Source organism: Diabrotica undecimpunctata, chromosome 2, assembly GCF_040954645.1.
Source record: "Diabrotica undecimpunctata isolate CICGRU chromosome 2, icDiaUnde3, whole genome shotgun sequence".
Lineage (NCBI taxonomy): Eukaryota > Metazoa > Arthropoda > Insecta > Coleoptera > Chrysomelidae > Diabrotica > Diabrotica undecimpunctata.
The window spans coordinates 65432852-65447235 of NC_092804.1; the positions used below are offsets into that span (position 1 = coordinate 65432852).

The 14384-nt window shown below is 32.7% G+C and overlaps 1 protein-coding gene across 1 annotated transcript in view; it reads left to right on the top strand.

Annotated features, from left to right (window-relative positions):
- Nucleotides 1–13010, top strand: part of LOC140433328 (pre-piRNA 3'-exonuclease trimmer-like) — a 112870-nt gene extending 99860 nt beyond the window's left edge. The window contains exons 6-7 of the mRNA XM_072521358.1: nt 7912–8010; nt 12898–13010. Coding sequence (XP_072377459.1) covers nt 7912–8010; nt 12898–12961 — 163 coding nt within the window. The 3' untranslated portion in view covers nt 12962–13010. The remainder of the gene's footprint in view (nt 1–7911; nt 8011–12897) is intronic.
- Nucleotides 13011–14384: the final 1374 nt, after the last annotated feature.

Below are 14384 nucleotides of genomic sequence, written 5' to 3' on the forward strand. Positions count from 1 at the left end.
TGTTTCCGGAAGATAACTTTAGGCGGATGGAGTTTTGTGAAATTATGTTAGATAAACATAATGAAAATGTACACTTTTTAAAAAATATTTTATTTTCTGACAAATCTTCATTTTCATTACATAAAAAACACAATCCATCCGTGGCAAGGTATTATTCTTGGAAAAATAAGCACCTCAGTGTTGCAGTGGCATCCGCAAAAGTTAAATGTTTGGACTGGGATGTTAGGCGACCATATTGTCGGTCCATTTTTTATTGATGGAAACCTAAACGGGCCCAAATATGAAAACTTTTACAGAATGAGATCATTCCGGCAGTTCGACGTCTTACCGTTAATTTTCAGGAGGTTTATTTCCAACTAGATGGGTGTTCGGCTCACAACTCTAGAGCAACTATTGACTTCCTCAATCAAACGTTTCCTGATCGACTGAGAAGTACACGTGGTACAATTAAATGGCCCGCTAGATTCTGTGACTTAGCGCCTAAATATTTCTTTTTTTGGGGTTTTCTCAAAGAAAACATTTATAGGCATCAGTTTGAAAGGGCCACAAACCTAGTCGAATTAAGGGCAAAAATACTTTATTTCTCTACAAGCATTACACCAGCCCTACTCCAAAAGTATAAAGAGAAGAAATCTGTATGACAGATTTTTTACTGTTTAGCACAAGGAGGTGGAATATTTGAGCCCTTAATTCATTAATCTGCTTTTCTAATTTTTATTTTTTGTTAGGTACATTTTATGAAGTTTCGTAGGTTCTTAATTAGGTAGTATTTTTTATGTTTAAGTTTGGAAGAATTTTAATGTTTTTTTTTATTTAAAAGTACAAACGATTATTATTCTGATTTTTTTCTTCTTTCTTGTCTTATTGTTATAAGCTTTGTCCATAAAATTTGTACAATTTTTAGTGACAATAAAGCATATTACTTATTTACTTACTTATTTATTTGTATTGCTATTAAGGCTAAAAAATAACCAAAAAATTAGTTTTACAGCATTATAATAAATATACTCTATAGATGGGATTGCAATAAATCTTAATTCCTATGGTCAACAAAACATTGTCGTTATCTGTATATTGTTTATAAATAAAAAAAGATGTTTAATTATTTGCACATTTTGATAATTACATATTATTTTCTTTAAATTTATCAAAAGCAGTTGTTAGATACCTGTATCAACGAGTGTCTTACGCAAATCGTTAGTTTCCTGGACTATAGCTAAATATTGGGAAATCCAGTATTCGTACAAAATTGGTTTTAATGATTTTTGTTATGGTGTTTGTTTTTCCACATTTTAGTGAGGTTGGACTCAGCGGTTCTACCCATCTGTATATTATGTCGTCAAATTCTCTGTTCACTTCTTCCATTGTTGTTCTCATAGACAAATCGATAATTGAAAATGTGAAAATCCTCCTTCCATTCATCTAGAACAAGTCTCATTATGTAAGAGTTAGAACATGTCAAATTAATTAGAACTTAGGTATTATTGTCGTTATTAATTTATAAATACCCCACGAGATCGAACACTAAGGTCACGGTAATGGTTAGGGGTTATAATAATTTTTATTCAAAAACATTATCGTCAAGCATCAAATTAAATTTGAAATTTACACCATACTTCAATTATTTATAAACCTAAACTTTGTCATTTTGGCATTATAAAAACCCGAAATTCTCAATATCAGTCATCATCCTTCGTCATAGTGCTGTATTTGTTTAATGTATGCTATTATAAAACCACAAGCGGTTTAATTTTGTGGTTGTGATTCCCAAAGCGAGCGTCAGCGAGCATTTGGACCTACGAGCATCGATATTTCTAACCTAAAATTATAACAAAAGTAAACAATTACTGAAATTACAAACTGGTACATTGGAAATACTTTCAGTTATATTTTATATAAAAGATATTTGTACAGACGTACTTTATTAGAGTTATGTAGTACGAATAGTTGGAGAATGGTTGTGAAGAAAATATTGCCAATGATAGATTTAATGAGTTTAGAATCATTAGTCAATCTATTCTCCGTTCATAAATTGTTGAGAGCACGAAATGTGCCTCAAACTCATAAAACCATAGGCGTTCCTGAGGTGTTTATTCATTAAATAATAATATAATATTTTTTAATACTGTTATATATATAATATTAATAATATTTTAATACTAATATATTTAGCAAAAAAACAATTAAAACTTTCACGGCTAATGTTATGTAATTATATTATATTAATAAAAATAAGAATTTAACCATTAACAATTTTGTAAATAAGAATACCTTATCTCTTTGGATATTTCAATACTAATCTTCGTGTTTAATCACTTTACTAGAAAACCTGGAATTCATATCCGAAGGTACTATTCGTTGCAAGATAATTAGGATGGAATTCCCCAGATTTTTAATAATATAATGGGTATGCTTTGGCCACGTGCCTCCTTTGTTCAGTTTATATTCGAAACTTAACTTAAAAGGGTGAAGTTATTACGAACGAAAACAATTTTTTTGTTTAGTACGTTTTTGATCTCATGTAATTTACGGCTCGTCGGTGTGTCCGCGTCTACGGCAGTAATTAGCGTCTCGAATATTTCTTTTGCGAATTATATGCAGTGCGTGAGTGATTTTTTATTCCATATACCTACGAACATGTACGTACCCTTCGCTCGTGCTCGTTTTGTTGGATTGTTTGTGATGGCTTCATCATCAACATCATCAAGTTTTACACCGGTACTGTTGCGTACAGTCAGTAAGTTTGTCTATTCGCCAAGAGAGAAGACTATTGTCCTGAATGTTTACGATGCTCTGGTTTCTCAGAATCCCACAAACACTGTTCGCAACATAGTCGAAAGTTGTGCCAACATGACTGGCGTAGGAGAGTCAACTATATATAGGTTCCTATCAGAAAGCAAAAAACACGGTATAGCTAACCCAAACACAAACGAACACTTAAAGAGAGGGAAAAAGCCTATTGAAATTGATGAATTTGCCAAAAATGGTATTCGAAGGAAAATTCATGGATTTTTTTTTCAAAAAAGAAATACCAAACCTAAACAAAATTTTACAAGAAGTTAGAGACGACCCGGATTTGCCTCATATCGGACGAACCAAATTGTGGCAAGTTTTAAAAGAATTAAATTTCCGGTGGGAGACATCAGACCGAAAATCACTTTTGATTGACCGGGAGGAGATAATATGTTGGAGAAGAAATTATCTAAGATCCATACGAAAATTCCAGGCTGAAAGAAGGCCCGTCTTCTACCAGGATGAAACGTGGGTAAACTCAGGTCAAACTCTAAAAAAAATTTGGCCAGATAAAAATATATTAAGCTCCAGGCAAGCCTTTATGGAAGGTTGGTCTACTGGTATCTCCCCACCTTCTGGTAAAGGCAGTAGATTAATAATTTCTCACATTGGCAGTTTAAAAGGATTTGTTAAGCATGGTTTGTTGGAATTTCAGTCCAAAAGCACAAAAGACTATCACGAGGAGATGACAGCTGATGTTTTCGAAGAGTATTTTGAGCAGATGATTGAACACATACCACCAAATTCAATTATAGTATTAGATAATGCACCTTATCATTCACGACTAGTAGAAAGACTTCCAACGACTGCGTGGAAGAAACAGGATATTCTTGACTGGCTGCGGAATAAGTATCTGCCTTACGAAGATGGAATGGTAAAAGCAGAACTTCTAAAAATTGCCCGGCAACACAAATCTAAGTTCAAGGAATACGTAGTTGACAAAATGGCGGAAAAGCGAAACATTACAGTCCTTAGACTTCCACCCTACCACTGCGAAATAAATCCAATTAAACTCATTTGGGCACAAATGAAAAGTTATGTGGCTAGAAAAAATACGTTATATAAAATACAAGCTGTACGTGAATTGTTATACGAGTCTTTACAACATATTACAGAACAAAACTGGAAAGATGCAGTAAGGCATGTAATAGAAGAAGAACAAAAAATGTGGGATCTTGATAACATAATTGATGCGACCGTAGAGACACAACCGCTAATTATTAACCCTCAAGATGACTCGGATTCCGAAGTTGATCCTATTTATTTTGAATTTGAATAGTTTTCTAATCGTAATTATATAAGGTAAGTAATGATAGTTGTAATCGTAAGGTATTAAAGGGGAAAGGCGCAAAATGTCGCCTGTCAAAATGTTCAATGTGTTTTAAATGTATCCATTTATTTTTGAAAAATTTAAAGGCAGAATGAAATATTTTTTAGAATAAATAAAAAGTTTCTTTTGCATGCAATATTTTTAATTAAAAATTATACTATATTTTCTCTTTTATTTTCACCCCTGTTACATAACATATTAAAATAAACATTGTAGAAGTTTTCAGGGACTTTCTGCCCTGAGTAATAATGTAATCTTTCATTCTGCGTTTAAATTTTTCAAAAATATTTATTAGTTTTCTCCGGATTCGAAAATAATGGATACATTTAAAACACATTGGAAATTTTGCCAGGCGACATTTGGCGCCTTTTTCCTTAATTAAATAAATGTATCTTTTACAAATGGCAAGAAACTTTTTATTTTTGAATAAAAAAGTTTTATTGAAAAATACAATTTACATAAGTACAATTTAAAAAATATATTTATTTAGTTCAAATAAATGTTTCTATCATATACTCTACGACACTGGTCGTTCATCTCTAACCATTTAAAATACCCCCGTAATCGGATTATAAGGTATTGTATTCCTTCAGATATAAAGTGGGTTAGTCGAAAACGTCTTAAACCGACAGTTTTAGGTTGGTTTTTACTATTATATCGTATTACCTATCCTCTCTGTATTTCAGTTTTCTAATTAGGGTTAAACTTGTAGTGAGCTATCAACAAATTGTGAACCGACTGTAGTAAATCTTCCTAATTACTGAGTTTTTCAGCCAATAATATTAATAATTACGTTGTTATTCCTTACAAAGATGCGTCGCATTAAATGCTCATATTTTGCAAAAGTAAACGGGTCACCCGAATATCTTTCTGGCAAAGATTAAACAACAACTAAAACCGTTTCGGAAACAGCGAATTTTATGTTATAATGGATTCAATGACATTTATGTCTAAAAAAATAAAGTTTCAATCTAAAATCAGTGACATACTATAAAAAGGATATGAATATTTTAAATTGACGAAAGTATTTGTGACTATAATCATCACTACGTACTAATACATTAATAACCACAATCATTTTATTTGCCTTTATCACTGTACGCAGTCGGCTTTCCTAATTACATTTCTCCATAAATGTATATCTCAGGTCATGGTGGTATATAATCATAGGTTGAATATCTCAGGTCATAACAATATTAATTCTATTCGCAAACATGTTCTGTCTAAGCGTCATCCACAGGCTCGTTTTTAACCTTTTATTTCTACTTTTTCGAGAGACTTGATATTCAGCGATCTTCTTATTGAGCACCATTCTAGCATTATTTGGAACCGCATCAACTCTTCAAGGATAATTTCTTTGTTAATTTTATCCTTTTGTGTGATTTCACTTATCTATCCTTGGAATTTTTGTTATTGCAACATGAATTCGTTTTCATCTTTTTTTTAACTGCACAATATTCAGTGCCATGTATAAAATTTGTCTTTCAGTTTTAGATACAACAAACTACTCGTCTCCTTCTCATTTCATTTCAATCATCCCGGTTTTTCCCTACTAAATTTTATCTCCTTCTATAATTCTACTATTTTTTACACTTATTTCAGCATCCAAACTTACAATCTTATGTGTAGAAATACTCCATCTCCAAAATAATAATCCAAATAGTTTTTTTCGTCCTACTAAGTCTGTAGAGGAAAGGGTAAGGTAGCTGGTTCGGATATTTAACAGCAAATATTTGAAAAATTATATTCTCACCTTCCTACATTTGGTAGATAAAAAATAGATACAACTCTCGAAGAACCAGCGACCAATAGGTCGCAAAATTTCAAATTATTAATAGTGTAGGAAATAGTAAAATTGAAAATAGGATAATTAAAATAAGATTTCTGGTAGAAATATTTTTATTTTATTATTTAAATAAATAAATAGCAGTATAGGAATTGCCAACAAATCATCCTTTTTATATACACAACTGTTTATATTAATTGTTCTTAAAACTGAATAAATGCGAGTTATAGAGCAAAAAAGTTTAGTTGTATATCCGGCAACTCTGTAATTGGTGGGACCGGCATTTACGAAATATTGACACAAAAATAGTCGATTTCTTTCGTTAAAATTGTAATAGCAGGTACTTACATATTTTATGCACTGGCACTGAATTTAACTAAGGTAACTTATTTAATAAAAATAAAGGTAATTGAAATCTGCTTCTATTCGAGAAGCGTGAAAAGATTTACTTGTTTCTAGTTAAGAAACCAAAGAGGTAGTTTTGACTAGCTTGCTTCTATTTGGAAAGACAACAGTTTATTCTCTTTCGTGTTTCTCCATCTCACTCGTTTATCTTCTGTAGTCTAGCCCTAGCCCTGTCGACCCTGCCGACCAAGATACCTCCACCAGACTGAAGTCCGGACTTTAATATCGTTCGTTGTGTAAACCTCCCTTTTGTTTATAAAGAGGGTACATCTTACAAAAACTTCTGAAATTGCAATTAAAAAATTCTCAGATTTCAGATGTCTCAGGTAACCGGTTTTACTTGTTTTTATCACTAAGGATGAGCAATATTCTTGTTTAAAGTTAAATATCGTCACCAAAAAAGTAAGCAGCACTGAAAAAGTACTATAATAGCCTTTACACGTGATGTGATAAGACAGAATTTACTCTTTCCGTAACAGTGGTCAAAGAGAATGACATTACGCAATTCACTTCGAAATCTATTCTGATTTTTTTTTTTCAAATTCAAATGTGGTTTTCAATTTTATTCTTACAAGATTAAAACGGAATTTTTGCTTAAGTCATAAAGACATCAAGAACAAAATTTATGAGAATTTTTTATTTTTTTACTTTTATGTAGGAATTTTTAGAGTGTAATAATAAAATCTAATAAAAAATGGTTTATGAATTGATTATAATTTGAAAATAGAAACAATATATATATATATATATATATATATATATATACATATATATATATATATATATATATATATATAAATATATATATATATATATATATATATGTATATAAATATATATATATATATATATATATGTATATAAATATATATATATATAAATATATATATATATATATATATATATATATATATATATATATATATATAAGTAAACGTTAAATAGTGGGTTTGCAGCAATAAAAAATGAAACGTGTACTCTTTTAAATTTTTATGCCAAGCTTTCGGACATTGGTTATGTCCTTCATCAGGGAGCTACAAATGTGATGAATAAATTGTTGGCGTTGGTATAATTAATTAAAAAATTCACTACTTACAAACTTAATGAGGTTGTATCAACGAAGATATTCATCTTTTTTAATATATAAAACCTATTTTTATGTTTAAAAATTTAAAATATGTTATTTAATATTATGTTGTATATATTAAAAAAGATGAGAGACTATGATAAATTTTATCAACATTATAATACATCTTCGTTGATACAACCTCATTAAGTTTGTAAGTAGTGAATTTTTTAATTAATTATACCAACGCCAACAATTTATTCATCACATTTGTAGCTCCCTGATGAAGGACATAACCAATGTCCGAAAGCTTGGAATAAAAATTTAAAAGAGTACACGTTTCATTTTTTATTGCTGCAAACTCACTATTTAACGTTTACTTCCTTACGTTGTCAGCAAATACTTCTGGTTCATTATATATATATATATATATATATATATATATATATATATATATATATATATATATATATATATATATATATATATATATATATGTAATTTTACCTCTATAACTTTCTTTCTTTTCAGTGCTAGACGAATTTTACAAAATTTTAAATCAAGCCAGGAATATCAAGTCAGACAATACAGTGCCTTGAAACACTCACCTATAATTAGAGCATGTCTATTGTAAGTATTTACATATTATTAAACTATATTAAAAAAAATTAAGCTAAGTAGTCAGGCTTCATTAATAAGTTCAAAAGTTGGAAGGCGTAATACCAACATTTCATGTATTTGATACTCGAAAATAAAACGTTTTTGTGTATGCGATCGGTGTGTAGATGAGGGTACTTGCATGCACATGTGAGTGCGTGTACGAACCCTAACAACTATATAATAGGACAAACTAAAATACATGGAAAATTCAGATAGTTGACAGTTTATTTTTTCTAATCATATTTTTTAATGTATTAGTTATTTACTGTTGTAATTAGTTAATCACTAATAATATAGGTTCAATCAGCAACACAAAACAAAACATACTTACTCTAAGAGAACTAATTAATAGATTAGATTAGATTAAGAGAGGTGGCCTTTCGGCCTATTCCAGTGCGATCTTTTCAGATCTATTGTGGTCCTCTAGTCCTAGATAACATTCTCTAGTCTGACTCTTTTTATAAAGTCTAGTAGCTTCGAGACTGTACCTTCCATGTAGCTATTTGCCGGTGGATTTTCTTCTCCTAATGCAAAGAACCGCACATTTGCCAGACTGTTACACTGACATAAAATGTGCTCTGCTGTTTCTTCTTTGACGTGACAGAATCTGCACAGGTCATCATCTGATAATCCCATCAGCTTCAAGTGCCTATTCAGCTTACAGTGCCCTGTTAGAAGACCTACTATGACCTTGGCTGTTTTTCTGTCTTTGCTTATTAGGTCTGCCGTAAATTTTGGCAAATGTTCTTTAATGAACTGTTTCGCCTGTCTTTGTCCTGGTGAATTCCTCCACCATTCCAGAGATTTGTGAGCTACCCACTTCCTTGTAGCGGTTCTTGTTACTGATTTTGCAACTCCGCAGAAGGGTTTCGGTCCAATGAATGGTAATGATGAGCCTTTTGTTTGGCCATTTCATCTGCTTTTTCATTGCCCTTATGTCCCTCGTGCCCCGATATCCAGGCTACCGTAACCTTGCTACGGTCTCCTAGTTTATTTAGGGCACACACGCAATCCCATACTAGCTTGGAATTGACCTCTACAGAATTGAGTGCCTTAAGCGCTGCCTGACTATCTGTGAAGATGGCAACTGAACAGAACGTTCTTTCCTGCCTTTCTATTTCTTCCACGCAGTGATGGATTGCAGTTATTTCCGCCTGGAAAACTGTCAAAGAGACTTACTGTCACTACTAAACTGTCAGATAGACTTACCGGGAATATATCCCTTGATTTGTCCCTACTATGCCCATTTCCACACCCTCCGATATTTTTGAGCCATCCGTGTACCAAGTAACAGCAGCTCGTATGGGTACACCTTTATTCGAGTCTTCCCTGCCTGGTATCTTAATTGTGAACTTATTGTTAAAGCTATATCTCGTAACTGTTGCATTGATAGGTTTCCCCATCACAATATCGGCTTTTAGCTCCTCGATTAGCTTTCTGTTGTCAGTACCATGCATCTGGCTTATATGTCGCTGACTATGGATTAATCTGTGCATCACTAATCTGGCTTCTCCCTGTATAAATATATGAAGTGGTGGTAGATTCAACAGGACTTCCAACGATGCACTAGGAGTTGTTTTTAAGGCCCCCGTAATACACAAGCATGCTAGCCTTTGTGTATTACCTAGCAGCCTTATTGCTCCCACTTACTGCGTCTTTGTCCACCACGTTACTGAGCCATAGGTTATCATGGGTCCAATAACCCTTGTGTATAACCATAGAGTCATTTTGGGGTTAAGTCCCCAATTCTTACCGCACATTCTTCTACATCTGCTCAGCGACATAGTAGCTTTCTGTGTGGTTTTTAGAATGTGAGTATTCCATGTAAGCCTATGATCAAAATATACCCCAAGGTATTTTGTTTCGTTGGCAAATGAAATCTCTGTTCTTCCCAGCACCGGTGGTTTTAGGACTTGTAGTGCTGTTTTTTTTTTGGTGAAGTTGACGATTTGTGTTTTCTGAGCATTGACTATCAGTCTGTCTTGTTTACACCAGTCGTTAACTATATTTAGGGCTGCTTGCATTCTCTCAGACACTACCTGAGCAAACCTGCCCCTGACAACGATTGCTATATCGTCAGCATATCCTAGACAATAAAAGCCTTCTGTGGACAGATTTCTGAGGAGATCGTCTACCAAGGTTGCTCAAAGTAGTGGGGACAGAACTCCTCCTTGTGGACAGCCTCCACCTACTTAGCTGGTGGTAACATTATTAAATGCCCCTTCTATATCTAAAAAAGCGGCCATTGCTATCTCTTTCTCTTCCATTGATTATATCTTCTTCTTCACGTGCCATCTCCTCTAAGAAGGTTGGCAACCATCATGGCAATTCGCAATTTCGACGCCGCTGCTCTAAAGAGGTCAGCAGAAGTGCAGTTAAACCAAGCTCTCAAATTATTCAACCAGGAGATGCGTCTTCTTCCGCGACTCCTTCTACCCTGTATTCCTCCTTGCATTATTAATTGCTTATATACTAATTGTATAATATACTAACTGATTATATACTAATTAATAATAAAGAATATATATTTTTAAAACGGAGTAGCATTGCCCTTAGACTATGGCAACTCGAATTAGGTTGGGCATACTTACTAGACTAAGGATCTACACTGTTGATCCACAATGTTGAGAGGTAAATTGATTGCAAATCTGCTCTATTTTGGCTTTAAGTTCGTGTAATGTTCGTATGCTATACTGTTTCAACGACATTTAGGTCAGGACTGATAGAAGACCAAGAAAGGACATTTATATTGTGGTTTCAAAATAGTTGTTTGTGGTTCTGGCCGTATGACAGGTCTCTTCGTCTTGCAGAGCCTTCTACAGTTTACTTCAAGCACCAGCAAGATCCGGCGAACTTTGTACCGCCGTAAAATTAAATAATGTGTCAAAGTTCAATAAGCTGTTCATTCGAGTCTGTTAACTAACAGAAGTCTCTGGGTAATAAAATGAATCAGGTCGAGGTGTCAATAGCGACTTTACCATTTCCAATATCCAACAACTGCTTCAACAACACAATTGCACTTTGAGCTTGTTGCAAAAACACCCGCATGTTAGTTGTCAGTTGGAGCGTCTTTACGTGCCGAAACAAATGGGATGACGTTAGGTATGAATTTAGTTAGTTATGAATATATTACAAAGTTCTGTCAAGTGCCTGTAATGATTTCTTGTGGGTCAATGTAAGTTCGTCCCAAATGATTAATTTGCATACCTGTAAAATTTCGAAACTGCATCATTGTGGCGATGTAGTAATCTGATGTTATTTTGAATGGTATGTTTAATGCTACTATAAGGCAAAATGTACAATTCGTCCGACTTCTAATAAAGTTGCAGATATTCTAGCTGAGGGCAACGATAGGGTTATTGTGATCTGATAATTTTTAATAACAATAAAATTAGTAATGTTTTTTCTGTCCCTCCCGGAGCATCAAGGAAGTAAATTCCACCAAATCCAATGTTCACAGCTTCTGTTCAAAGTATCTTACGCAATCCTTTGTTATTAATTCAATTTTAGACAATTTCTTCTTCTTGTTCTTTTTATATAGACATGACTCTGTCTGTTTTTCAATGTGCTTCTAGTAAGTTGTCATTCCATCGTTTTCGTGGTCTTCCTACTGATCGTCTTTCTATTGGGGAACCGTCTCTTACCTTTTTTACTACTCTATTTGTTGTCATTCGGCTTATATGATCGTTCCATTCTACTTTTCTATTTCTTACCCAGTTCTTGACGTTTTCCACCTTGCATCTACGTCGTATATCTGTACTTCTAGCTCTGTCCCATATTGTCTTACCATCAATTTTTCTAAGTGTTTTCATCTCTGCCGTTTCTAACATCCTTTTTGTCCTCTCCGTGTCAGATCTTGTTTCTGCCGCGTATGTCATTATTGGTTTGATGACTGTTTTGTAAATTCTGCCTTTCATTTCTGTTCCTATATTTTTATTTCTCCATATTGTTTCATTCAGGCAGCCTTCAGCTTTGTTTGCTCTATTCACTTGATCTTCTACTTCAGTTTTCGAGCTTTCCGTAGCTAGATAATGTGATGCTTAGATATTTAAACTCCATCACTTGTTCTATTATCTGACCTTCCAGTTCCAATTTACATCTGAGTAAATTTGATGTTGTAACCCTACATTTTTCGTTTTTTGGGGAAATTAACATGTTAAATTTTCTGGCGGTTATATGAAATTGTTGCAGCATACGTTGTAACATATGATTTGGATAAATCTTTTACTGCACCCGTTTCGTTAAACTTCTTTCGACAGTAGACCTTCTTCTGATATTTTTATGACATAAATTATTGAAGAATATTCAAATTAAACGAGTTGATTCATCTAAATATATTATTTTAATATGAGAACCTACGGAATTGCGAACAGAAACGGAATGTTCATAAATCCTATTTTGGATTCTACGATTTGTTTGGCCTATATAGGATCGAGGGTAGTCTGCACAATAAATTTCATAAACTTCGTGTTGTTTATTTGGAATATTGTCTTTGATTGATCGGACAAGAGATGAAAGTTTTTAACAGGTAAATATTGTCATAACTGGTAAAATACCCTGTAGTGTGAAATTTCATTTTGTAAGAACAGGGATTATAAGAGGAATCTAAATTTGAGAAAATATACAGGGTGTCTTATTTAAAAAATTGTATTTTGGCTTTACCACGCAGTTATTATATATATTTTCCAAGCCTGGAAAATATCATTGCCTACATTTTTTCCAAACAACTTTTCTGTATTTTTCGGATATTATTTACCATAATGGAATTAAGTTATTCTAATGTTTATTAATGGCAAAATTGTACAAATTACAATGACATAATATAAAAATAAATTAATTCTTTCATTTTCTTTACAGAAGTGGAGTGACGATATCAGGCGTAATTTTATTATGGATTACTCATTCCGTTTTAAAGAAATAGTTTTTACATTATATATTTTTAGTATTTTATTATGAAATTAAATTCTTATTGATTTGTAGCTTTGTATTGTTTTTCAACCTTACATCTGACATTTTTTTACGACTTTGGTCCGATAGCACAAGCTAACGAACGGAAGAGTTATATCCAAACCATCTTTACGAATTCAGATTAAACAAGCATAGGCAACGAACAGCAACACATCAATAATAACAAAAGAGACAAAGTCGAACAAGTATAGACATTATTCAAAAAAGAAAAAAAGCTTTTGATCTAGATTATACTAACATTGAAATGTTTAGCTGGGATCTGACACAACGGGAATTTTTATGAATCCAGTAACTGTTTGTTAGATCCTCGGTATTTAGCGAGCTTATGCCAGAATATAAAGAATTGTTGATATATGAAATTTTCACTACAAATTTTTCACTTAGATAATCTCGTCTAAAATTTAAAGGAGGTTCTAAAGCTTCAACATGCAATGGAGCTATTGGAGTAGACTTCTACTACAAGTACGTAGAACAGTCCGTTGAAATACATCAATTTTATTTAAAATTTGTTTGCTTGCTGATCCATAAAGTATACATCCATAGTCCAGAATGGATCTGATATAAGATTTGTAAAAAAGCAAAGCTGTTTCTACGTCAGCACCCCACCAAGTTTTAGAAATTGATTTTAAAAAATTGAGACCTTTATTGCTTTTGTCAAGCATATACTCTATGTGTACTTTCCATGTTAACTTTTGATCTAGAAACATACCTAGATATTTTATTGACTTACAGAAATTAAAACTTTGGCCATTTAATAAAATAGTATTTATGTTTGGAATAGTATGTCGTGAAAAAATGCACACGTTTGATTTATTAGTGGATAAATTAAAACCATTTTTACAAAACCAGTTTGAGAAATGTGCATGTAATTTTCTTAAAATTGTAAGGGAAGGTTCATATTTACTCCTTTCTGTATAGACTAGGAAGTCATCAGCATATTGGATTGTTTTGTAAGTGATACTTGGTATATTAAGACTATGAAAATCGGCAGTATACAGATTAAAAAGAAAAGGGCTTAAGACTGATCCCTGAGGTAATCCCCAACTATTATAACGTGGTCCAAGAAATTCATTTTTATAGTTTCTAACGTATAAGCGTCTATTAGTGTAGAAATTAATTATGGTTTGTGCCAGATTTGTGGGTATTTGAAATTGATTGATTATTTTGTCTTTTAATCGAGGTAAACACACACTGTCATAAGCACCTTCTATATCTAGAGATAAAGTAGGCAAATAGTTATTTATAGAAAAGTTACTCTGTATGTCCGTTACAAATGTAGCTAGTGCATCTAAAGTTCCACATCCTCGTTTGTATCCAAACTGATTATTTGGTAGTAATTTTTTGGTATGGACCCACCATTCTAGTCTATGTTTTAA